Source organism: Pan paniscus, chromosome 8 (genome assembly GCF_029289425.2).
Source record: "Pan paniscus chromosome 8, NHGRI_mPanPan1-v2.0_pri, whole genome shotgun sequence".
Classification (NCBI taxonomy): Eukaryota; Metazoa; Chordata; class Mammalia; order Primates; family Hominidae; genus Pan; species Pan paniscus.
In genome coordinates, this window is record NC_073257.2 from 88207901 (window position 1) to 88232920 (window position 25020).

At 44.2% G+C, this 25020-nt stretch overlaps 1 protein-coding gene across 3 annotated transcripts in view; it reads left to right on the forward strand.

Moving 5' to 3' along the window:
• Positions 1-25020, forward strand: part of LRMDA (leucine rich melanocyte differentiation associated) — a 1137585-nt gene that overhangs the window by 633099 nt on the left and 479466 nt on the right. For all 3 annotated transcript variants that reach the window (XM_063607438.1, XM_063607439.1, XM_034930898.3), the window contains exon 5: positions 4214-4331. In XM_063607438.1, the coding sequence (XP_063463508.1) occupies positions 4214-4331 (118 nt within the window). The remainder of the gene's footprint in view (positions 1-4213; positions 4332-25020) is intronic.

Sequence of the window (25020 nt, forward strand, 5' to 3'; positions counted from 1 at the left end):
TCTCTCTCTTTCTCCTTTGATTTCAGGGCTGTGATCCAAAGTGAGGCAAAATGACAATGTGCGGTCTGTTGTCATCATGGTTCCTGCCAGCCCCGTGAAGGCATCTTTCACTCCATCGTTAAACATTGGCTGATTTTCTAATACTGATGTTTTCTTCACCTGAATATTCATCTTTTCCCACCCTACACTTAGTGGGTGTCTTTACTCCCTGCGCGTCACTCCTGACATATTGTTTCTGTCTGTACATGTCTTTATTTGAAAGAGTCTGTTGTCATCAAGACTTTTCTGCTACAAGCAGAAGATGGAAGTTTTCTCTGACATTGACTGAGGCCGGTGGGAGCTCTACTGGAGGATAGAAAAGATATTTGGTGGTGGTTCATGCCTGTAATTCCAGCAGATGCATCACTTGAGGTCAGGAGTTTGAGTCCAGCCTGGCCAACATGGTGAAACGCTGTCTCTACTAAAAATACAAAAATCAGCCAGGAGTAGTGGCACACACATGTAGTCCCAGCTACTCGGGAGGCTGAGACAGGGGAATTGCTTGAACCTGGGAGGCAGAGGTTGCAGTGAGCAGAGATCATGCCACTGCTCTCCAACCTGGGCAACAGAGCAAGACTCCATCTCAAAAAAAAAAAAAAAGAGAAAAAGAAAAGAAAGAAACAAAGAAAGGAAAGATATTTGGGTGTTTTGTGGCACTTTCTTGATTTTGGGTGAGGTTAGCAGGTATTTGGAGGGAAGGGAGAACCCAGGGTAGGAAAAGGACAATAGATTGAGGCCAGGGAGGAAACAGGAAGTAGCCAGAGTCAAATTTCCAGGACACCAGGCATGGGGTGGACATTTCTGAAGGAAGAAAAGAATTTCATAATATTTTGACCTTAACAATGAGTCCTGTGAAGGTTATTCCTGCAGACCTCTAAACTATTCTCTCTGGCTTTGGGATGGTCAGCCAAGCCTTTTACCTGGATAAGCATATGCAGGCCACTTGGTGATAATGTCACCGAATCCTTGGGGTGTTGCTCCCTCAGTTGGAAACCTCTGTGACTGGTGGTTCCTTTGCCTGAGTTTTGCTTGGGTCTGCTGGGCTTGTTCCACCTACTCGGCCTGATGGGCTGCACTTGGCTCGTGCTACCAGTTCAGATCCCATGCCTGCCAAGGGTGAGCCAGGTGTGGAGTGGTAAGGGGTACATGAGCAAGCAAGCACAGGGTCTGGCCACTGCATACAGCCAGGCATGCTAGCAGCAGCAGGCTGGGCAGCTCTAGGCACTGACATGGGCACTAGCTCCCTGTGAGGCTGCATCTGGACCAGGCATACCACAACCAGCTTCCACTGCAGGCACTGGGGAACATGGTGGCACCTGGAAGCTTGAAGATGCCAGGAACCACGGAGCCCCAAAGAGGGTGTCACAGCCTTGGCTTGGGGAGCTGTTAGGTCTGGGCTCCCCAAAGGGCCACAGCTCTTCTCTCTGTCTCATCACCCACGATGTGGTGAGCGGGGGGACATGTTTCAGCCCTGTTTGTGTTACAGCTCTTTCAGTCCTGCCATTTGGTGGGTCCCGAGTTCTTGTCCCAGATCCAGGAAGAATGAAGCATGCGCACAACTGGAGGGTGAGCAAGGCAAAGAGGTGCTTTATTAAGCAACAGTACAGCTCTCAGGACAACTAAAGTAGGTAGCTCCTTTCTGCAGGCAGGTCATCTCAGTTTCTGTGCAGCCCTCAGCAGAGAGGAGACCCAGAGTGGGTAGCTCCTCTCCACAGGCAGGTTGTCCCATCATCTGCCCAAGTCTGGCTGAGTCTGGGGCTTTTATGGGCATCAGAGGAAAGGAAGTGCATGCTGATTGGTCCATGGGTGGCCACAGCAGGGTCCAGAAAAAGTACCATATGTTCTCACTCTGATTTACGAAACTGGTAGCCCAGCCCCTATGCTTTAGGCCACCCCTGGCCTGATGGTGGGGTTTCACCGGGGACACACCCCTTTCCACCTAGGAGCCTGTCTGCCTCCTGCTGCCAGCCATCAACCTGCTGTCTACAGTGCCCATGGTGCCCAGGCTGTTTGTGCCAAGGGATGCCTGCAGGCCCATGCTGAGCTGTCCTCCGCTGTCCCTTAGCCTCCCTGCTGTGCTCATCAGCACCCAAAGTCCAGAAGGGGCTGAGGTGGCAGGGGGCTGGTGTTTCAGTACTGCTCCGAGCATGAACACACTTAGCCAGATTGTGACAGTGCCTGGGCTTGGCCGCCACTTTGCTCCAAAATTGGAGCGGGCATTGGGAGTGGGGAGAGGCCAGGCAGTGGGAGCAGGCACTCCCAAGCCTTCCAGCGGAGGGGGGCTTCCCAAGCCCCCAAGAGCACAGGGATGCCTGGGTCTGCAGCTGCAGCTGGGCAGCTGCAGTTGCACCTGGGAGCAGGGGCTCCTGCCCCACCAACTCAGGAGGGCATGGGGCTCCCACCTGTTCCTGACTCCTGCCAGCTCCACAGAGCAAGCAGCCCCTACTGCAGCTGGTGTATTTGCAGCAATTGCTCCAGATGGGCTGCTACTGCCACCAATAATGAGACCACCTTACGAATGTGGAAGGTGGCCTTGGGAACCCAAGGCTCCAGTGAAGGCAAGCCACACTGTTCCAAGTAACATCCTCACTGAGGAATAGCTAGGTTCTTGGGGTTGCCTTAAGGTGTGGTTCCTTGATGCCCATTTGAGATTTCCTGTTTCTCCTTTTCCACTGAGTTTTCAGTCAGTAGACCTCTTGCTCTGTGCTCCCATAACCACTCTATGCATAACCTCGATTTTGGCACTTAGCTATGCTTATTCCTAATTTCTCCAAGTGAGTGTGTAATTTCTGTTACACTGAGAACACCTTTGAGAGCAGGAAGCATGTTGTAATCACATCTGTATCCCTAAGGCCTGGCACATAGTAGGTGATCAAGAAATATCTGTGCAACTGAAATCAACTGGTATGTTATTGACTCCATTCTAACGCCAGTTTTCAAGATGTGGTGAGAGTGAGCAAATAAATTTGTCCCTGCCTTCAAGAAGCTTACAATTTGGGTAAGGACATTAATGAACACCAAGAAAATAATTAGAAAACAACAAAATGTTAGACTGTAAGGTGCTGATAGCATATTCTAGGAGTCCTGGGAAGGGAGAAAGCAGTGAAGGGTGGAGGTGTACAAAAAAACCTTCACAGGAGATGAGGCTTGAAAGATGAGTATATGCTGAGGAGGCTGGGCATAGGAAGGAAATGACATATTCCCTTGGAGATAATCCATTGCTCTTGACACTGGGTACTCACCTCTTGATAAGCAGAATAGGGTGGAAACAACTCGCTTGTTTGATTGTTGGACTATGGAACTTGATGGAAAGCATCTTGGTTAGTGACTGTCCCTGACGAGGGAGAAGTATAGACACATGTCCATACCTGTTATACATTTATTTGTGCATTTATATAACTATACCCTGGCCAAGTGGTTATTCTTGTCAACTCTATATATACCTATTTGAGGACAGTTAATTACACTAGCAGCCACTGGCTTATTTCTGGAGTCCATCTGCCAAGGAATTCTTCCAGGGAAATGGAGAGCACCTAGCATTTGTTGGGCCATTAATATCTCCTAGAAATTAACTCCCCCTATTTCTCCTTGATAATCTTCATAGGTTAGCAAGTGTGGAAATAACCACATGTATTATCGAGGGATGATGCGAACAAAGTTCTTAAGACCCCTGCCTGATTCCTCAAGGAAGCATTTCTCAGCTACATGTGTTCCTCACTTGTAACCCACAGTCATCCAGGTCATTACAGTCTATGATACAGATGACCCATAGGAATGGCAGTGACGTAAAGGGTACAATCAATTTATAGGTTTATTTTACTGAGAATTTCTGTGTAGCAAAGAAGCTGAGCCTGTTTTCTAGACTGGAAGGAAGGGCATGTGTTGATAGGGTGCCACTGGCTAACCCACGTGTGTGTGTGTGTGTTTACCTTTGAGCCAAGAGTACCATTAGTGTGTGCTTCTAATGTTTAGTTGTGCATGTGTGTAAGATAGAATCATTCTGACTTCTCCAAGGAACAGTTGTTTATTCTTTGTGAAAGAAGAGAGGAGGAGCAGCCAAGGTCTAAGTTCCAGAAGACCGGATGGTGTGGATTCTTGAAGATCAGACAAGCTGTCGGGATCTCTGAGGCTGCCACTCAAACTTCCTGAGTTGTCTCTGACTCTTGTCTTCCAGATGCTTTGTTCTGTACAAGCTGCCCAACTTGAAATTTCTGGATGCCCAGAAAGTAACCAGACAAGAACGAGAGGAGGCGTTGGTCAGAGGAGCCTTCATGAAGGTGGTGAAGCCCAAGGTGAGCTGCCTACTTGCTGTTCTTCACAAGGGATTTACATCTCATGGCAGTGCTTACACCCCAGGGCATGCAGAATGTCCTCTGAGTGTTTAGAATGCAGTTGGGATCTCACATGAAGGGTCCTTCCATGGATACATTGTTGGCCAAACATGAAATAGGATTAGGTGTAAATTGGATCTTCCTGTTTTACCAATAAAGCAGCACTATGCATAGCCCAATGGTGAAGTTCTGCGGGGGACTGCAGGTCTCCTTCTTGAAGATATTCACTAAGTGGGGCCTCTGCAGGTTTGCAGCTGAGAAAGAAGAAAGAGGAAAGCATTGGGCATGGGTGGGCTTTTGGGGTAGGTGGGATTCTTCTAGTGCTTCAGAGGGGGACTTTCTTGTTTGCCACCAAAGGGAAGCTAGCGAAGAGTGATTTTCTTCCATCACAGGCAAGGGCTCCACGGCCCTCTGAGATATCGTTAGTGTGGAAGGTGATGTTTCCTGACAATGTGTCCCTAGGCTGGCATGTGCCCCCCACATGTATCTCTCCAGAGCTGATTAGAATGGTGTTTACTGACCTTTCCTTTACCAGCTGAGTCTGTAAGTGAATTTGGTGTCATCCTAATGGCAGCTCTGATGAGGCAGTGAAGAATTGGCTTGGGGTCTTGGATTCAGACACAAGGAGATTTTTTAAGGACATGGATGACTGTCTCTTTGGGAGGAGTTGGGAGTCCTTCAGTGAAGCCAGAGGCTGGGGAATGGACTCAGTGACCCCTGATGACCTCCTTGGAGAACTGTCATTTCCTTGAGGCTCTGTGGAGCTGTGTGGTCACCTCCTATGAGATTGCAACTTGTATGTTGAAAATGCTGGCACTGATATCCTAGAAGTCTAGTTTATCCTCAGCTATTGACTTATAGCACTCTGCATGTGCATTGGAAGTGATTAAAGGGGGGAAAGAAAAAACAAAAACAAAACAGAACAATGAAACATCTTCCATCAAGTTGCTCTGCTGGCAGCAGACCTCAGGCCACTTTCTTTCCCTGAATCCATGAGGTGCAACTTATTTTCCATTATGCTGAATAAAATTGCTAGCAGTTGTGGAAATATATGATATGGAGAGTATATTACTGGCAGATAAATGTATTGTTACCTCTTTCAGCATGTGGGAAATTAATTGAGTGATTCATTTCATAGCTATTAAAGTGTTAACAGTGCTCCCTACCGAGGCACAGGTTTGATGTATTGCACACAACTGCCTTTAGTTATTCTAGCTTTTGTAATTTTTCCAAATGAAATAATTTATTTCTTGGCCTTCTTTTTATTTGTTTTTGGTGAAAACAGTCCAGAGCTAGCCAGCATGACCAAACCCAGCAAAAGTACAACAAATGCACTCTATAGTATCCTGGGTTATTATAAATAACCTGCCCACCCTACATATCTCACCTTCTTGTATACATCTGTATTCATGTGTATACCTGTGTGCAGAGTGGAACAGTATTTCTCCTGTGCTCATTGGCTTTGATGTGGGCAGCTCTACATTGTCACACAAAATCTGAAGGGGTAATAAATGTAGTACCCACCATATCTGGATGGGGCACTCAGTGCATGCCCACCCCCCATTCTTCTAAGGTTCTTGGTGCACAGATCTACAAGTTTTCACATCATCCTCTAAAGTAGAAGGAAGGAGTCATTGGCTCGCTTTATGGGTGAGGGAACTGAGGGCTGGAGAAGTTAACTGGGCTGCCCCAGGTCACCTGGCTAGTAATTGTGGAGCTGGAGGTTTACCTTGTGTCTGACCGCTGGGCCCACACTCTTCTCTCTCTGCTTTCTCACCCCTGCAGCAGTGAGCTACATATTTACCCTGTGGATCTCTTTGTTCAAACAAAACCTCCTAAGGTCTAAATGAGGAAAACAGGTAAGAGCAGGACTGTTCTGTTGAGTAGAGGTGGGAGGAATCGAAATCCTTCCTTGCTTTTGAAAGCATCTGAGACTGGCTCCTTAAAATCCAGCATTAGTTGTTTCTGAGTCATTAGCAACATCAGCAGAAATGCCCTTTAGAGTTCCCAATTAGTTTCTAATCAATTCTAGAATTAGTTCATGTTTGTATGATTGACTCCAATATCCTTACTAACTGTATTAAGCTTTAAAAAGCCTGTTAAGGTGTAAATTAGTTCAACCATTGTGGAAAGCAGTATGGCAATTCCTCAGAGAGCTAAAAACAGAACTACCATTCGACCTAGCAATCCTATTACTGGGTATATACTCAAAGGAACATAAATCATTCTATCATAAAGACACATACATGTGGATATTCCCAGCAACACTATTCACAATAGCAAAGACATGGAATCAACCTAAATGCCCATCAGTGACAGATCGGATAAAGAAAATGTGATACGTATACACTATGGAATACTATGCAGCCATACAAAAGAACGAGATCATATCTTTTGTTGGAACATGGATGGAGCTGGAGGCCATTATTCTTAGCAAACTAATGCAGGAACAGAAAAACAAATACCACATATTCTTACTTACAGGTGGGAGCTAAATGATGAGAACTCATGAACACAAAGAAGGGAACAACAGACATGGGGGCCTACTTGAGGCTGAAGATTGGGAGGAGAGAGAGGAGCAGAAAAAATAACTATTAGGTACTAGGCTTGGTACCTGGGTATGAAATAATCTCCACAACAAACCCCCATGACACAAGTTTACCTATGTAACCAACCTGCATATTTACCCCCAAACCTAAAACAAAAGTTTAAAAAAATATCTGTTAATTATTTGAGGAGAGAGACTAAAGTACTCTTACAAAGTATGGTGATCTTGGTTCTCTTTCTGTGGTCACATGATTTCCAAACCAAAGAGGACTTAGAAATCACCTAGTCTTTGCTCCCATTTCATGGATGAGGGAGCTGGGAGAGGGTGTAGTTTCCTGAGGCTCCATGGAATTGGGACCAGAACCCTGGGGGTCTGGGCTTCCAGTTAAGTGTTCAATTTATGCCATGATTCTTCAAGTGCCCAGGACGATTCTTCTGTGTTCTTGGTTTCATATCGAACTGGATGCCTACATTGAATGGCAGGCAGTTCCCTTTTGTCTGTTATTTTCAGAGATAGGCAGTGGTACTTTTCTTGTAGAAAGAAAGACGCCAAATGAGCTCCTTGCTGAATTAATAAATTGGCATTAAAAAGGCTGGTTCTCACCTGTTCATAGTGTGTACAGACATATGTTTGTTCCCATGCAGGTGTGTATACCTGCTTCCGTCTCTGTGTATATATACATATGCATGTTCTGGGAGGTATGTGTACACCAGAGTCAGCTTCTAAGTGGCAAGCAATTTCCTTTCCATGTGTTGCTGCCGCTGTGCTGAGCACACTCAGGGAAGACCTATTTTTCACGATGGAATCGGAATCTCAAGCTGGCTCCTGTCCTTTCCAGGGAAGCCAAGGCCTGTTGTGCTTATTCAGCAGAATGCTCTGATGGATGATTAAGGTGGCTGTGATTTGGGGAGCTATTTTCATTTTATTCCTGACATAAAGAATTTGGGAGAATGGAAAATGTCCCTCCAATCACAGCTCTTGCCTTGGAGGTAGGGAAACGGGCAGTCTGGGTGTTCTCGGCTGACACAAATGCAGAACCATCCAGGAGGTAATAAAGGCCCGATGTCGCAGAGGTCTGATTGGGTACCTGGCAGGCGCTGGCGCTTGAGTGCAAGTCCTCGCTCCCTTTCTCCCATGATGACACATTTCTCCTCCGTGGCTGCCTTTTAGCTTTTGTTGTTTCAAAGCTGGCTTCTGTCTGAGCTCTGATTGTTGTAGAGAAAGATGCTGTCATTCATTAGGAAGTGATAGCTGAATGCTACAATGGATGCTTCCAGACTTTATCTCTCTGTGTGTGTGTGTTATTAGTTGATGGACCTGCAACAGCTAGGCTTTGTCATTTCCAAAATTCAAATATATAAAATATATATAACTTTATCAAATATTGGCCATTGAATCATGCCATTGTTAATACAGAGAACACCACGCTGGATACAGAGAAGGTTCAAGCCCCCAAAGAAAGAGCCCTCTAGTAACCAAACTGTGAAGCCCCTCACTGCACTGGGAAACATAGATCAAAGGGGTGCAGAGGCCTGTCCAGGATGACGTGTGTGGTCGGCATGTCAGCCCTGCACATCAGAGAGACAGCTCAAAAATCCGACAGTCAGAATTGTTTAATTATGTCCTGACTTTGTAATTATTCATCCCTGTTCTGGCAAAGAGCACAGTTGTCATTTCTTTGACATAATTATTTAAAGCTGAGCCCTCTTGTTTACAGGCATGTATACAAAGTTGGCTACCGACTGTTTAATCTTCAGAATCTTAAAGGAGCCTAAGGAGGGCAACTCTAGAAAGTGTTTTGACGCTTATGTTTTGCTTGCATTAATATCCATCCTCTCATAGGGAAGATGTGGTAATAAATATGTCTGTGAGTAGTGAGGTGTCTTTGAAGACATGTCACTTGTTTGTTTATGTGGGCACAGTGTGTTCAAACATATGTTTTTTCCCATGCAGGTGTGTATACCCGCTTCAATCTCTGTGTGTGTATACATATGCATGTTCTGGGAGGTATGTGTACACCAGAGTCAGCTTCTAAGTGGCGAGCGATTTCCTTTCCTGATTTTTCCACCTGATTTTCCCATCATGTAGTTTGTGTATTTGTGTAGTTTGTTGTAGCTTGTATATTTGTGTGTGTGCCTACGTTTTGATACTTGGGAGGGTGGGCTATTGTGTGTGTGTGTGCATGTGTTTTTGTGTGTGATAGAAAGAAGGAAGGAGAGGGAGGGAGATGCCCTGTGTTGAAGAAATAAACTTTGGAGTACATGCATTTCCAAAAGTCTCTCTTATTCTTTTCCCCCTAAACTGAAAATTGGAAACTATTTGGGCCTGAGAATCACCTGCTCCCACGAATACCCTACATAGTCCTGCCATTGACTCTTGGAGTTAGGTCCTCACTCCCCTGGGTACCTTTAGTTTCTTCCATCTGTGTCTGTGTTTTTAGGTTTCCATGCAAAAGGCCATCTAGGATGAAGACAGGGAATGATTCATAAGGAAGCTGGCTTCTCATTGGGATGAGGAAGCTGCTCGCCCCTGGGGTGCCAGCTCCATGAGGGCAGGAACCTTGTGTTTTGTTCGTTTCTGTATCTCTAGTACCTAGTCTATAGCAGAGGCTCAGTCAATACTCATCAAAGGAATGAACCATGAACAGCAGAGCATATTGGAAGATCCATCATGAAAAGGTTGTTGTATACGTTCTAATTACTTCAGTCAACATGGTTACCTTAAAAGGCAGGAAAGAAACCATTGCCTTTAGACTGTGTGTTAATTGCCACCTGTACACTGGCAGAAAAGACAGATTCTGGGCATCGTGTTTATTTTTCCAAAGGATTTTCCCGGGATTATTTATGATGGGAAAACCTACTACTACCACAATCCCCATGACTTGGCTTTTCCACTGGGTAGCATTTCACGGGGAGGCAAGGGTGTGATCTGAAGCTGTGTTCTCCTCGTCACTCGGGGTGGTACTGGAGTCCTCCTTCTTTCTCAACCCACCTGCTCATATTAGGGCTTTTAGGAAGTAAGTAGCTCTTCTCATGAAACATGTTAGGGTACCCACAAGTCTGTGTGTAGTTACAATGAAATTTTCCCTGTCTTCACCGCTATTGTATTTTTTGTCTATACCTAAAGGAGCACTACTTAGTTGCTTCTTTGCTACACTTAATTGTTTTTTATGCCTAGTCTAGCACTTTACTAAGTACTATCTTATTCTAAACTACACTGCGTATGTCTTTGATATCTTCTGTTACTCCTATGTAGCCCAATTGCAAATGCATAAAAGGGTATCAGAAACTACTTCTAGGTTTATTATAATTACTGTCCTTTATACTCATATTTTCAAGAATATATATTTTATATAAAGCCAGGACATGCCTATAAATAAACATTATAAATCACAAGTACATTCAGTTCAACAGACCATCAGCCAATATATTTTGAAAGTTCTCCACAGTGCCAAACATTCAAAAAATAATTTAAAATATTGGTTGTTTTTCTGGATGTTTCCAACTACCTGAATGTGCTCATGTTTTTATGATTTTTTTTTCTGTTTTCATGCAGATGTTTCTTGTCTAGAGACATATTCAGATTCTATTTTCAGTTGCTTTCTAGTAAATTTTGGAGAGAGGAAAATTTTTTAATTAACTTTTTTTTTTTAAGAAAATGCTTAGATGGTGTGTTCAAAAACAACTCTGGGAGCCAAACATTTGCAGTTTGTTTGTTTTTTCAACCTTATTCCTGACTTCACAGTTTGCACGTTCATTTGAGGGAGAATCACTTAAAGATTTTGTATTTCTCCATTTTTAGAACCATGGCATCCTGTGCCTCAAGCAAATGCTTTTGGAGTATTGCTCTTTGGAGGCGGCCTCTGTAGCCTTGCATTTGGGTAGCAACCCTCTAAAATAAAAAAATAGAGCACTGCAGGAAAGCCATGTCTCTGGTGTGCTGGTGAAACCAAAATCCACAATAGAAAGAAGGAGGGTGGTAGCAGCCTCTTAGGGGCATTCCCAGGAGTCCTAGGGGCCTTGCCAGGTGCTGAGCACATAGTAAAGACTACTGTCCATGAAGCCAGTGCCTGGGGGGATGTTACTGTTTCCCTGATGGGACCTCTGGCTTGCCCAGCTCCCCAATGGCCCAGCTTCACCCTCTTCCTCTTTTTAGCCTCCCACATGCTCGCTGCTTTCCAAAGATGCTTAGATGGATGTATCAAGAGGATCATGGAAGTAAGTAGCATTTTTTAAGTGTTGGGGATAAGATGAATAACCCTTGGATACTTTGTCCTGCCTCTGCAACCCAACAACTGGGAGAAGTGTGGTAGATTGCATTGTTTGTCTAAAACCATTCCTTTCTCTCTGCCCTTGCTGTGGCTCCCCATCTAAGGGAGGAATACACTTCCCCATTCCATTGACTTTGGCCTTGGCCATGTAACTCCTTGACCAATGGGATGCGAGTGGAAGTGACAGCATGACAATTCTGGGCCAAGGCCTTACGCAGCACCATGTGTTTTCACTCACTGCTCGCACACGTCTGCCATTTGCTATGAAAACAACATGAGAGACACCGTGACCAGACCTGAACCTGACTTGAGGCCTGCAAACATCCCAGCCAACCACAGACCTCTACATGAGAAAGAAATGCTTGTAATAAGCCACTAAGATTTTGAGCAGTAGTGTGCTGACTAATACCTAGGCAGGCCATCCCATCCACACACCCTACCTCTGCTGCATCTCTGGCCATTGAACCAGGGTCTTAACTGGAACACAACTTGGAGTTTTGTGAGGTTAGTGGCAGTCATTGGTGCCACAGCACCAACTACTGTAGGGTTTCTGGGTACTTAACTAATTAGGATAGCAGGGCCAGTCTAGAGGTCAACTGGCTGCCTAGTGGTACATTAGATGCACAGAAACTTCCCTGATATGTGAGTTAGAAGAACATGCATTAAGTAGTCACTGTCTGCTAGCTATTGTACCAGCTGCTTAACAATTTTATCTCTAATTTTCTCCCTAAACTTGAATCTACAAATGAGGAAACTGATGATCAGATAAATTATATACATAACCTAAAATTACAGAGCAAGGTGGAACCAGGTCCTTTTTTTCCCCCGGGTCTTCCTAAGCCCCAAAACTCATGTTCTTTCCCCTCTATGCCTTGAATTACTTCAGGGAAAAAAGTCAAACTCAAAGCTTGTGCTCTTCCCACTGTATCCCTTACATTTCATTAACAAGGCATACATTTCTGATGGAAGGCAGGGGTGAAAGAGCAGGAAGATCAGGAGATAGAAGGCAGCCAGAGGCAACTTTGTAATTTCCAATTTTAACCCTGTGATGACTCCCCATAACATATTTTGGTGAAATACATGGGCTAGGCAAAGAACTACAGGAGCCAGGCTGTGGGGGGATCTCTGAGTTAGGTCAGGTTTGCAGTTTCCCCTGAGGGTGAGGAGGAACCTTGGCAGAGTTTGAAGTGGGAAAAGTCTGGGCAGGCCTGTATTTGCATCCCTGGGTATCTGGGAGAGGGAGCCTTAGAGCTCTGTGCAGAGCAGGTGCTTTGGTGATGTGGAAATCTGTGCAACAGCAGGCACTGGTCTGAGGCTGCCACAGTGTTCCCAGCACCCAGGCCAGTGTCAGTGCTCAGGCAGCTACAGGGGTTAGAGAGCTGTGTCTAAAGAAGCTCTGGGATGGCAGAGATGGGTCCATGTAAGAGTGAGTAGCTCTGATGCTGGGACAAGGAGACAGCTGATGGCTGTCAGAGACCCACTAGTGACTCCCCCTTAAAGGGAGTTCACAACATCTCCAAAATGTTCTTTGACATGTTCTTACCTCAAAGCCCCTGTCCCTTATAGTATTCGCTGTCTCGTTTTAAGGAGTAAATTTAAGTCTTCCTAACTGGGCCATAAAAAGTTGTCATTCGCATGATCACTGGCAATGACTAAGATGGAGCCTTTATTTGTCTTTAGTCTGCACATTACCAGCTTGACATTTTCTTGATCCACTTTGGAAAAGTATCTTTGGCATTTTGTTTTTGCAATGTAGATTCTTTTTATCATTATTTTTAAAAATTAAGTTTGAAAGGAAAGAGAAGAGGGAAAAGGAGAGGAAAATAAAGATGTTTACTTAAGAAATTGGGTTCTGGAGAGTAAAAATTAGGGTTCTGATTTAAAGTTATCCATATTTAAAACCAACATTGCCCGGGGTTCTGTGCAGAGCTACAGGGCAGGACTGGCTGCTGTTCTTCAGCTATGGGTGCATGGGTGAGCTTGACAAATCCTTCACATGCTTTTCTCCATCCTCTAGCCCACCCCTCCCAATTCTTTGCTTTGAGCTTGGTGATTCTAGGCTAGTGATGAAGAAGAATAAGTTGGAAATGCAGGGGCAACTTGTCTAGGAACAGGGAAAAAAGGCCAATGACTGACATATGAGTAAAAGGAGAATCATGATGGCCTCGGCATCCCCTCCCCTCCATTAGACCAGGGCCTTGCTGTCTTTCCTGAACTCTACAGCTTAATAGAGCTCTGTCTTCCTCAGAAAGTCCCTTCTGGGCCCATGGAAGCATCAGACTGTAGGATTCTAGAGACTGAACTCTCAGGCCATTGTGTATCCTTGAAGGCAGGGAAACCTGCAAGAAGAGGGCAGGCAGAGGCCAACCACACAGATGCCAGGCCACTAGAGAAACATCATGAACATTGTTCTGAAGCTGCCTTCAATGACATGTGCATGTATTTGCAATTCCATGGCTAAGGAAGAAGGAGAAAACAGGGATGGCATGGTCCCATTTTCTACTCTGCAGTTCTGGCTATTTCCAAACCGCCTGCTACTATAGGTAATAGCAGACAAGAAGAGCAAATTGTAAGAAGAAAATATAAAAGAAAACTCATGTAAGCTCAGTGATGAAATGAATGTTTCTGATACTTAACATTTACCTGATCTTTTTGTTGTTCCCAAAAGCAAAGTTGTGGACAAGATAAAGTAGTAAGATAACCTTAGGGCAGCAGTCACCAACGTTTCTGGCACCAGGGACTAGTTTTGTGGAAGACAATTATTCCACAGACTGGGGGTGGGGATGGGGGATGATTTCTGGATGAAACTGCTCCACCTCAGATCATCAGGCATTAGATTCTCATAAGGAGCCTACAACCTAGATCCCTCACATGCACAGTTCACAATAGAGTTTGAACTCCTATGAGAATCTGATGCCACCACTGATCTGACAGGAGGCAGAGCCCAGGCAGTAATGCTTGCTCACCAGCCGCTCACCTCCTGCTGTGTGGCCTTGTACCTAACAGACCACAGACCAGTACGTGTCTGTAGCCCCGGGGTTGGTGTTGGAGACCCCTGCCTTAGGGTGTCCAACCTGAACAGAGTTAAAAGTCTTCACAACATTTGGAAGAAAAATGTGGTGATTGTCTGAATGCAGCTGATATGTACTTTCAGGGTACCCTTTGGAGGAGTGTCAAACAGGTATGCCTAGGCAAGTACCAGCATGCAGTAGCACGCAAGTAATGGCACCCCGTTCTGCCACCCTGCAGACTCAGTGAGGGGCCAGATGCTCACAAGAGAGGGGCTTCTCATTTCAAAAGAAATTATCTCTGCCCTTTATCCCAAATGGTCCATTGAGAAGCAAAGAGAACATCTTTCTTTCCTGTTTCCCCAGAGAGCCTGTTTCTCCTCACCAACACCTCTAGAACATCCAAGTTCCCAGACAGCTGTTGGATCTGGCTTGAGAGTTTGCTACAACCCTCTGGGAGGTGTGTTTTTGCCTAGAAGTTGTTTTGCCCACCTATGGTCACCATAGCTTCCTTCTGGGTCCTGTATACACACTCAGATTCCAAATGCATCTTCTTTGTCACTCTGACCAGCAGAAGTGCCATTTCACAAGCATGATAGGGAAGGCTTGCCCTTGGAGTCGCTGAAGGCTGGTGCTACAATTAGCCCTTCTATTTGCTTTTCTGCTCCTTACAGTAGAGTGTCTTAGATGAACAGACAGGGCACCATCAATAATGCACAGATGCTCTGTAATTGGGACTTCCTTTGATGTTAATTTAGCTAAGTTCAACGCCATTGTCAGTGATAGCAATTACGTGCAGCCTTTTCACCAAGGACATTTTAGGATAATTTTATTTTTCATGTGCATTTTAAAATATGGCAGTAAATTTTGAGCTACATTACCTGAATTAGAACTCATTATTTATTTTCAACAGTGAACTAATACTCTGTCTAGGCTCCAAAGCTGTCTTTTTTTTTTTTTTTTCTTTTTTGAAGTGGGGGATATGTACTGGGGCTTCTACTTTATGCAGCTTTTAACTCTTGAGTGAAATTTAGAAGTGAGTCACCTCTTCTTTTTTTGTTGAGCATTTTGAATTGTCACAGAGGCTATCTGGCTCGGTGACCTGTCCCGTATTTTTGTTGGGCCCATTTTTATTCACTCCTCCCCCACTCCACAGCCTTTACGTTTGTTCTTGACACAATTTAAGGAGTTGCCTCCAGCTGTTTTTGTGGGGAGGTTTTAAGTCTGAATTTATTGTAGCTGTTGAGTTCCATGGAAAACCTGCAATTCTTAATTTGTTCATGAGCTGTTGTTGGATTTGCTGCTCCATTTGGGGACTGGGCCCACTCCAAGTTTCAGGGTAATGTTTAGGTTTGGATTAAAGGCTGGACTTCTACCTCCTGTTATTGGTTGCCTTATTAAAATGGGGAATGTAATGCCTTCCAAGTCTGTTGGGGGATTAAATGAGATAATCTGTGGCAGGAGCTAGTGCAGGCTCTGGTCTAAAGCATCAGTAGCAGCTAGTGTTCTTAGTCATGTAATTTCAACTTACAAGGACTCTTTTTGTGGCACTGCTGTGTCATCAAGATGTGTGGGTGAATGTGAGGAAGGTAATTTTGGCTTGAGATGCTGGGGGGCAGGTACCTAAGTCAGCTTGGGATACCATAACAAAATGCCATTGACTAGATGGCTTAAACAACAGAAATGCATTTTCTTGCAGTTCTGAAGTCCAGAAGTTCAAGATCAGGGTGCCAGCATGGTTGGGTTCAGGTGTGGGCTCTCTTCCTGGCTTGTAGATGGCCACCTTCTCACTGCACTCTCCACTCATGGTGGAGAAAGTAAAGAAAGAGAAGGAGATCTCTCCGTCTTCTGATGAAACCACAGTCCTATTGGATTAGGGTCTCATTTAACCTTAATTACCTCCTAAAGATATTGTCTCCAGGTAGAGTCCCATTGCAGGGTAGAGCGTGAACGTGTGAATTTGGGGGTATGCATTCAGTCCACAGCAGGGGGCATTGCCCCTCTATTTCTGGTGGCTTAACTGAGTTTTCTGGAATTTATCCTTAAATGAAATACTTCTCCTGCTCTTCTGGGACATCTACTTCCTAGTAAGAGTAAAATACCTAAAAGAAAGGAATGTGAGAGGGGAAAGAAGGCCTCACATTCATCCTGGGGAGGTCCAGGCTCCTGAGCTTGGGCATCTCCTCAGCCACCGCACGAGACCCTTTTGTTCTTGTGGGAATGGTAGAGGGAAGCAGTAGGGCAGGTGAAGGCATGGGAGGAGTAAGCATGGCGTGGGGGACGGAAGGCTCCTTGCCACTGATGGAGCCAGGAGCATGAAGGTGCAGCTGCCCTCTGGACAGCTGTGGAGGAGAGAGGTCTCCATAAGGACCAATGCGGGAAAGGATGCCTGGTGCAGGAGTGAGCCCTTAAGCTCTTTCATTTGAGTGACCTCGCACTCAACTCTCTTAATCCTCCTCTAATTCCCTTGGCGAATCTGGAAATCAAGGCTGATGTTTAGATCCTAGAATTTGTCATTGGAATCAGGCCCCTCTGCCCCCAGAGTGAAATGAAAAAACTGGGGAATGAAATTTGGGAGCTTGTTACACATGTCCAAAGAATATTATCCCATCATCAGAAGGGTTTTGAAACCCAAGATTGAGATATTGGATCTTTAGACAATTAGAAAACAGCCAAGTACTGTATTATGAAACCCCCCCCCCAAAAAAAAAAAACTCTGTTCAGTTTAATGCTAGAAAAAGAGAAAGAGAGGTTCTAACTTCTGTACTCATTCTAATTTTTAGTCATGGGATGTTTTGGAGAAGATTAGATTACAAAATATTGTTTTCTTCTTTGTGTTCAGAAAAGCCTCAGTACCAACTTGCAGCCTCTACACTTTTAGATGCCAGAGGCCTAAGCTGAAAATATGAATTGTGTTTGCTTAGGTAAAAATGAACAGGGTGAGTAAACGGAATAAAGAATAAAAAGCTTTTCCTTCTTTGCTTTCCCTCCCCTCTTCCTTTGCACATTATATGACTAAATGTGCAACTTTGTTCACATAACTGCTACAAACAGTTCACTGTGTAGGCCAAACGCTCTCTAATGCAGTAAAATTAAGAAATAATATGCTTTGAAAGTGATTTATGAGTGTGGTTAAACTGCCAGATTTACAAAGAAATAGTTCAGATCTTGGGAAGCCTCAGGAGTCACGTCAAAAATGAATTTGACCATGATTTAAACTGCTACTTTTCTTACATGACATTTAATATGTGTACTTTGGAGGCCCATATGTCTTTAATAAAATAGCATTAAGTTTTAAATATGATATGAATGCAGCCAGTTTCTAAATTCATAACCTTTTCCACAACTCCAAAATGCTAACCAATAAGGGAGTCATACACGCAATAAAACATAAACCTTAGAAAATAGCTTTTTATTAAAATGGTTAGACAGTTGGCAGCTGGGTTGCAATGTAATAAATACTTACAGCATTGTGGGTTTATCAGACGTTGTTTACCCTGCAAGCAACTGGGACCAGACAACTAATTATAGCCCCTGCCACAAGAGCAGTTCAAGCTGAGTCCCCCTGAGTATGTGGAAGAGGCAGGATAGTTTGTGTTGAGGGCCCTGGACAGGGAGTCCAGAGATTTGGGCTCTAATCCCTCTCCACCACTTAAAAGGGTGTGACCTTGGGCAAGTCGCTCCATTTTTCCAACTTCTCCAATCTGTGTCACAGAGATAATAATGTCTGGCAGGCAGTTCTGCAGTGATGATAGATAAGAAACATCTGACACCAGTGCTTGGCACATAGTAGGTGCTCAGTAAAGAAAAACAATTCTTTTTAAAAACAGCCTTTAATTTAAAAAAAAAAAGTATTTTAGGCTAGACCTTCATGTCCTTCTAGCAGTGATGTTTTATGATGACTCTAGGTTGGCCCCAAGAGAAGTTTAACCACTTAGCCAGAGATCAGCGTAAACATCATGAAAAATGAACATGGAGCTCCTTGTCTCTCTCACCTCTTGAAGGAACAAGCATGGGAGAATGGCAGAAGGACATATTTGGTTCAGGGGGAATGGGAGTGTCCTGGTGGCCACTGCTACTTTCCTGTTCCCAGAGATGAAAGGGAGGTGTGCAACCCTGTTCCTTCTTGCCTTTGGCTTTCCCATTCATAGTGAAGGTGACTTATCTTTGTAAACTGCTCTTTATCACAGCCTAAGGTCTTTGAGTACTTCTGCTGCTGCTGTGTGTGAATGCATCTGCAGACCTTTCTATGGAGTAGTCTTGAAGTAGGCCTTCCAGTCTCCATGTTTCCAGATGCATAGGAACAGCTGGTGTTTCCAGCATCGCAGATGAAACAGCCAGTCTGGCAGTGGTCTGATTGTGTTTGTCCATGCAACCAAATCTTACCACCCCCACAAACCTCCTTAGCAGGGAATTCCTGAATTCCCTAAAATGGAAGTTGTACATTATATTTGAGCCTAGATTTTGAATCTCAGGGCACAGACATATGTGTGGTTATCAAAGATGAAAAGACCAAGGAACCACTTCATTTTGTTTTGTTTTGTGTTGTTTTTATATTTTTTAACAATGTTATGGTTTCATTAAGGGAAATTAACCAAGAAAATCCTTCAACTCTATTCCCTATATGTGACTCTATGACACATGTAGGGAATATGTGTGTTCCCTTCCAAACCGTATCCTTTTCTAAATGTGTTTAGAAATCCTTTTCTAAATGTGTTCTTGATGTGTTTAATGTTTTACTTTTTACTTAAAATTTTTATTACTTATTTTGTATTCCTCAAATATATTCTTTCTATGGACTGTATAATTCTCTATCAAGTTGACCTGAGTACTATTAGTTACCAAACCATTTTCCCACTGTTCCTGGATTTTAACCTTATATATAAAATACTGCTAGTTGTATGTATGTGTAGGGTATGTGTGTGTGTGTATGCGTGTTTCCTTTAAATTACCTCCTTAGGATAATTTTTCATGGCTGGGCTTATTGGGTCACAAGGTGTGGGCACACAAGCAGTTTTAGGCTCTGCCTAAGGATTCCAGGGTGCCATTTTTGAAGTTGGCAGCCTATCTTGGCTGAGTCATTGCACCTACCCAGGCTAGAGGGAATGTAGGTCAAAAGGAACACTTAACATTTCCAAGACCTTCTTTGGAAATGAGTTTCCTAGAGTCTTATTGGTGGGTATGGTTCTAGAAGCAAGGCTTAGATTCTGTACAAAGCATGCATTGACCTGCTAAGTTGTAGTCCTAGGGAATTACGGGTTCCCTAGAGCATCCCGAAAATTATTAGTGGCACGCAGTCCTGATCAGTGTGAATGTGCCTTTAGACTGTAAGCCAAATCTTTGCATAATACCAATCATTCTACCTATAAAAGCACAAATATGTTATTGTTCTCAATAGCCAATTTAATGCGGCTTTGGGGAGGAAAAAAAGAGAAAAGAAGATTACAAGCTGGCTGATCTTGCTTTTATTTCTCTTAAATCTATCCACACTTCTCAGGGGTTATACTTGTTTAAAGATTGTATGCAACTGTGCAGTCTGTGTGATTTGGAAAGCAAATCAAACTAAATATGAAGTTTTCAGCATGTGCTGTTTTTAAAGGATTTCATGCATTTATTCCAAATATACATTTCTTCCCAAGTAGCACTAAACCTATAATCTTTTTCTTGTTACATTTGTTTTTTGGGGGGTGGGAGGCCAAGAGGGTGACTTAGTTTTGGAGTGGAAGGTTCCTACTAACATCTACCTCCTTCTTGTGCAGCATTATTCACAGCAGAGCTATTAAGGCTAATTATTTTCAGATTTCTATCAAAGGGGGATATTTGAGCTGACAAAAAAATGCATTTATTGGGAAGACAAATTGCCTGTTTAAATAAGAAAGGGACCATTATCATCTACAGCTTCCACCCCACTCCCAGTAATTAGCCTATATAGGGAGGAGGAACCAGAGACCCATGGGAGACTGTAAGTCAGAGGAGGTTCTGGGGGACCGTGCTCACTAAAATGCCTGGAACCCCAAGAAGGGAAGTAGATTTTCCTATCATGTCTGCAGGCCACCTGAATTGTTCATTGACTTTGGAGCTGGTGTCAGCCTGTCATTTTTTTTTTCCTCCTAGGTGAAATTCATTGACCCTTGATGTGTTATGGAAAGAATATTGGTTGAGGAGCTACATGTATTAGTCAGGGGAAACTAACTGCTGTAACAAACAGTCCCAGATCCCGGTGGTTTAGTCAGTCTCCATTCACTGATAACTCCTTGATGGAGAGTGAGGAGTGTCCAGGGACCTAGGCTTCTTCCATGCAGTGGCTCTGCATTTTTCTTGGGCCTTGAGTCCTTCCTGGGTTCAGCCCATGGATGGAGCAAGCATGAGAACGTGGAGGATTGAACAGGAGGATTCACAGTCTGGGTTTTTGGGTGGCACACATCACTTCTGCCCATTGGCCAAAACTCAGGCATATGAACATTCATAACTGCAAAAGAGCCCGGGAAATGCGGACATTGTGCACTTACCTGTGTCCCCTCAAAACTCATATGTTGATGCCCTCACCTCAGATTGTGACTGCATTTGGAAGTAGAGAGCCTTTAAAGAGGTAATTTAGTTAAAATGAGACTGTTAAGGTGGGCCCTAATCCATCTGGCTGTTGCCCTTATAAGAAGAGGAGATTAGGACATGCAAAGAGACATCAGGGGTGCCCATGCACAGAGAGATGACCAAGTAAAGAGGCAGCAAGAGAGTTGCCCTGTGTAAGCCAAGGAGAGAGGTCTCAGGAGAAACCAGCCCTGTGGGCACCTTGATCTTGGACTTCCAGACTCCAGAACTATAAGAAAAGAAAGGTCTGTTATTTAAGCCACCCAATCAATGATATTTTGTATTTCAGCCCTGGAAGACTAATACAGCAGCTCAAATGAGTGCTCCAAAACAAAAGTCAGTGTATTTGGTAAACATTGAGCCAGCATCTATCATACTGAGCACTTGTGTTTTGGCCCCACTGCAATAGTCAGCTACTGTAAACCCTTGGGCAAGTCTAGTTTGTCCTCCAGGGCTCAGATTGCTCATCTGTAAAATGGGTACAGTGATGCAGATGAACTCTGAGGGTCTCCCTGTGGTTTTGTGACCTGGATGGTGCACAGTCCCTCAGCTGGCATCTTGGTCAGGTAGGGGTCCAGTATCTGGCCTACTGTGGTGGTACACTGAAGGACCCAGATTTTAGGGTTCAACCTGGATTCAAATCCCCACTCTCCCATTGGCTATGGGATTTTGAGTAAATGAATGTCTGCCTTAGTTACCTCATCTTTAAAATGAGGTTAATAAAAATAAATACCTGAAAGTGTTGCTGGATTAAGGGATTAAAGGAAATAATGAATATACTGTAAAGTACTTATTCCAGGGCTTCGTGCCCAATAAAGACTTAATAACTTTGGGCTGGGCACGGTGGCTCATGCCTGTAATCCCAGCACTTCGGGAGGCCGAGGTGGGTGGGTCACGAGGTCAGGAGATCAAGACCATCCTGGCTAACACGGTGAAAACCCGTCTCTACTAAAAATACAAAAAATTAGCTGGACGTGGTGGCGGGTGCCTGTAGTCCCAGCTACTTGGGAGGCTGAGGCAGGAGAATGGCATGAACCCAGGAGGCGGAGCTTGCAATGAGCCGAGACCGCCATGCCACTGCACTCCAGCCTGGGCGACAGAGCGAGACTCCATCTCAAAAAAAAAAAAAAAAAAGACTTAACAACTTTGTATCTCCTCCTCTCTCTTTCTCTTTCTTCTTTTTTGCCTTTTTATTTTTCTGCATATTTTGTAATTATTTTCATGTAAGCGTCCTGAATGTGAAGATAGAGAGCGGGAAGCATTGTCACGCATGTGATCTCATTTTATCCTCATGAGAGGATAAGACAGATGAGGTGGTGCCTTATTTTACAAATAAAGAGCACTAAGATGGGGGAGTTGTGGGATTCACTGACAATTCCAGAGAAAAGTGAAAGTGAGATCGAACTTGGGCCTCCTCTTGGCCCAGTGCTGTGTTGTTACATGATCTCTAACCTGGCCATTCTGGGGATTTCAGGGCTCAGGAGATGACATGATTCAGCAAAGGAGAGCCGGAGTCATCAACCAATGCCAGGTCCCTAAAGTTCCCTCAGGAAGCACAAAATGGAAATGGCAGCTCTTTCAAGGGTCAGGCAGACAACAAACAAATATGTTGCATTTATAGCCAGGAATAGAAAGAACATGGTTAGCCTCCAAAAGTTCCTGAATCCACCTGATGAAGATGATGTTGACTTGACCTAGTTTGGGACCAGGGTTTACTTTTCTTTGTGCTCCACGTTACCTGGACTTCTCCACACTTCTGAGAGTCAGGGACATGGCCTCGAAATAATGTTTGTCCTATATGTCTAGCTTGCCACAGCTCTCATCTTCAAACCACCAGTTCTTGGTTTTATATACATGGCAGAAGATGCCCCAGGGCCAGGAGTTCCCATCCCAAATCATAGGCTGAGGATGCAGCACCAGGGCCAGGAAGGAAGGGAGGAATAGAGATGACATATTCATGTCCTGGTTCTGTTGACCATGCTTGAGCTTCAGAGCCAGGCACCATCCTCCTACTTAGAGGTGCTGGCGACCAGACAGTCTTTTAAGAGAAAAAGTATGTTTTGCTTCACTTTTATTCAAAACAAGCTTTCTAGAGGGCTGAAATTTTGGATGCACTAGAGACAGCTGGAGATCTTCAAGCTATAGGAAAATGACAATGAATTCAGCCTTTCTGCTATCTCTCTCCTGTAGGGCAGGTTATCTGTCTTTGTCATGGCTAATGGCAATTTATGCTATCCATGACCACTGAGAAAGAAAAATATTCATATTTTTAAAATGAACTGAGACAGATCACTTCTCTATCAGGGACATGATCATGCTAGAAGGAAGGAAGTAGAGTTTCCAAGGTCATAGTTTCTCAGTGTTTTCTGGGAGGTCACCATTTATTTATGATCTTATCATTTGAGTTTCAAAATTAGGATGAATTCTGCTGGAGCCTTAAAAATAATTTGAAGTGATGAGGGCAGAAGAAGCTGCTCAAGATTCTGTGCTTTTCAGGAAATAGGGTACTTTTTTAGCTTTGCCAAGCAGCAACGACATTGTCACCCAGAGGTTTAGCTGGAAGGTGACATACATGAAGCATCAAGATTGGGGCATTTTCAGGCCATCTATGAAAATGAAATATCCCAAGCCCACCATTAGTATTCTCAAGCTATGAAAGAAGATGGTTTAGGTCATTTCTCAGGCCATCCTCTCTGGTATACTTGGCCTGGATATATTCAACTTGTATTCTCATTCCTACCCCTAACTGCAATATTAACTTTTTTTTTTTTTTTTTTTTTTTTTTTTTTTGAGACGGAGTCTCGCTCTGTCGCCCAGGCTGTATTGCAGTGGTGTGATCTCGGCTCACTGCAAGCTCTGCCTCCCGGGTTCAGGCTATTCTCCTGCCTCAGCCTCCCAAGTAGCTGGGACTACAGGCGTCCACCACGAGTCCGGCTAATTTTTTGTATTTTTAGTAGAGACGGGGTTTCACCGTGTTAGCCAGGATGGTCTCGATCTCCTGACCTCGTGATCTGCCCGTCTCGGCCTCCCAAAGTGCTGGGATTACAGACATGAGCCACGGCTCCCGGCCAATATTAACTCTTGAACACTTGTTTACACAGGTGACCTTCAGCTATTTAAGCACAGACATTCCATAATGGAAGGGCAGCCCCAGAAATTCCCAGCTTTTGAGAAAATTATTGGGCCTGTTATTACTGGAAGGAGGAGAACCAAGATGAGGTGATCTAGGATATTTATCAAGAAGATGAGGGAATTAATACATAGAGGCATTTGCCTCTCTTTGCATTCCACCAAACAGCTTAAAAGGAATTTCAGGGCTGGGTGCGGTGGCTCATGCCTGTAATCCCAGCACTTTGGGAGGCTGAGATGGGTGGATCATAAGGTCAGGAGATCGAGACCATCCTGGCTAACACGGTGAAACCCCGTCTCTACTAAAAATACAAAAAAATTAGCCGGACATGGTGGTAGGTGCTTGTAGCCCCAGCTACTTGGAAGGCTGAGGCAGGAGAATGGCGTGAACCCAGGAGGCAGAGCTTGCAGTGAGCTGAGATCGTGCCATGCACTCCAGCCTGGGCAACAGAGCGAGATTCTGTCTCAAAAACAAAAACAAGAACAAAAATGGATTTCAGGTGATTCTTTTTGGAAGGTCTTTCTTCTCACCCATTGGCTAGTTTCTACCCATTAACACCAAGCCTCAGTTTTTCCATTCTTCTTCCCACTCATTCATCCATCTTATATTTACTTTGTTTATCAGGGTCCTTGGAAGGATTTGGGTAGAAAAGGAACTAAAACAGCCTTAGCCTTCACAGGGAGCACTTTCTAGGGAAGATGGACTCAAGTCTTTCCTCTGTCTCACTATGCTGACCTCTTCTACAGTTGCTTGGGTGCCTACAAATTTTTTCTCCTTTGTGTGCCTGATGAAGTCTACAAATGTTATAGACTGAATATTTTAAATAATTTGACCTTTGTGCCTTATAGTACTCTTATTCCCTTTTTATTGTCACATTCTATTAGAATGGAATGAACAGAATTCTTCAAAGGGCTTTTTAGATTGCCATTTGATCTGACTGTGGAGGGAAGAATGATAGAGAGTTGGGTGTGCAGTTTTGCACACTTCTGGGTGAATGGGCAGTATGCATGTCATCTGCCTCCCTCCAGGCTGACCACATGGGCTCCTCAGAGAAAACACAGCCCAGCCAGGGGGAGTAGGGAGTGGGTGTCTTCAGATGTATGGAA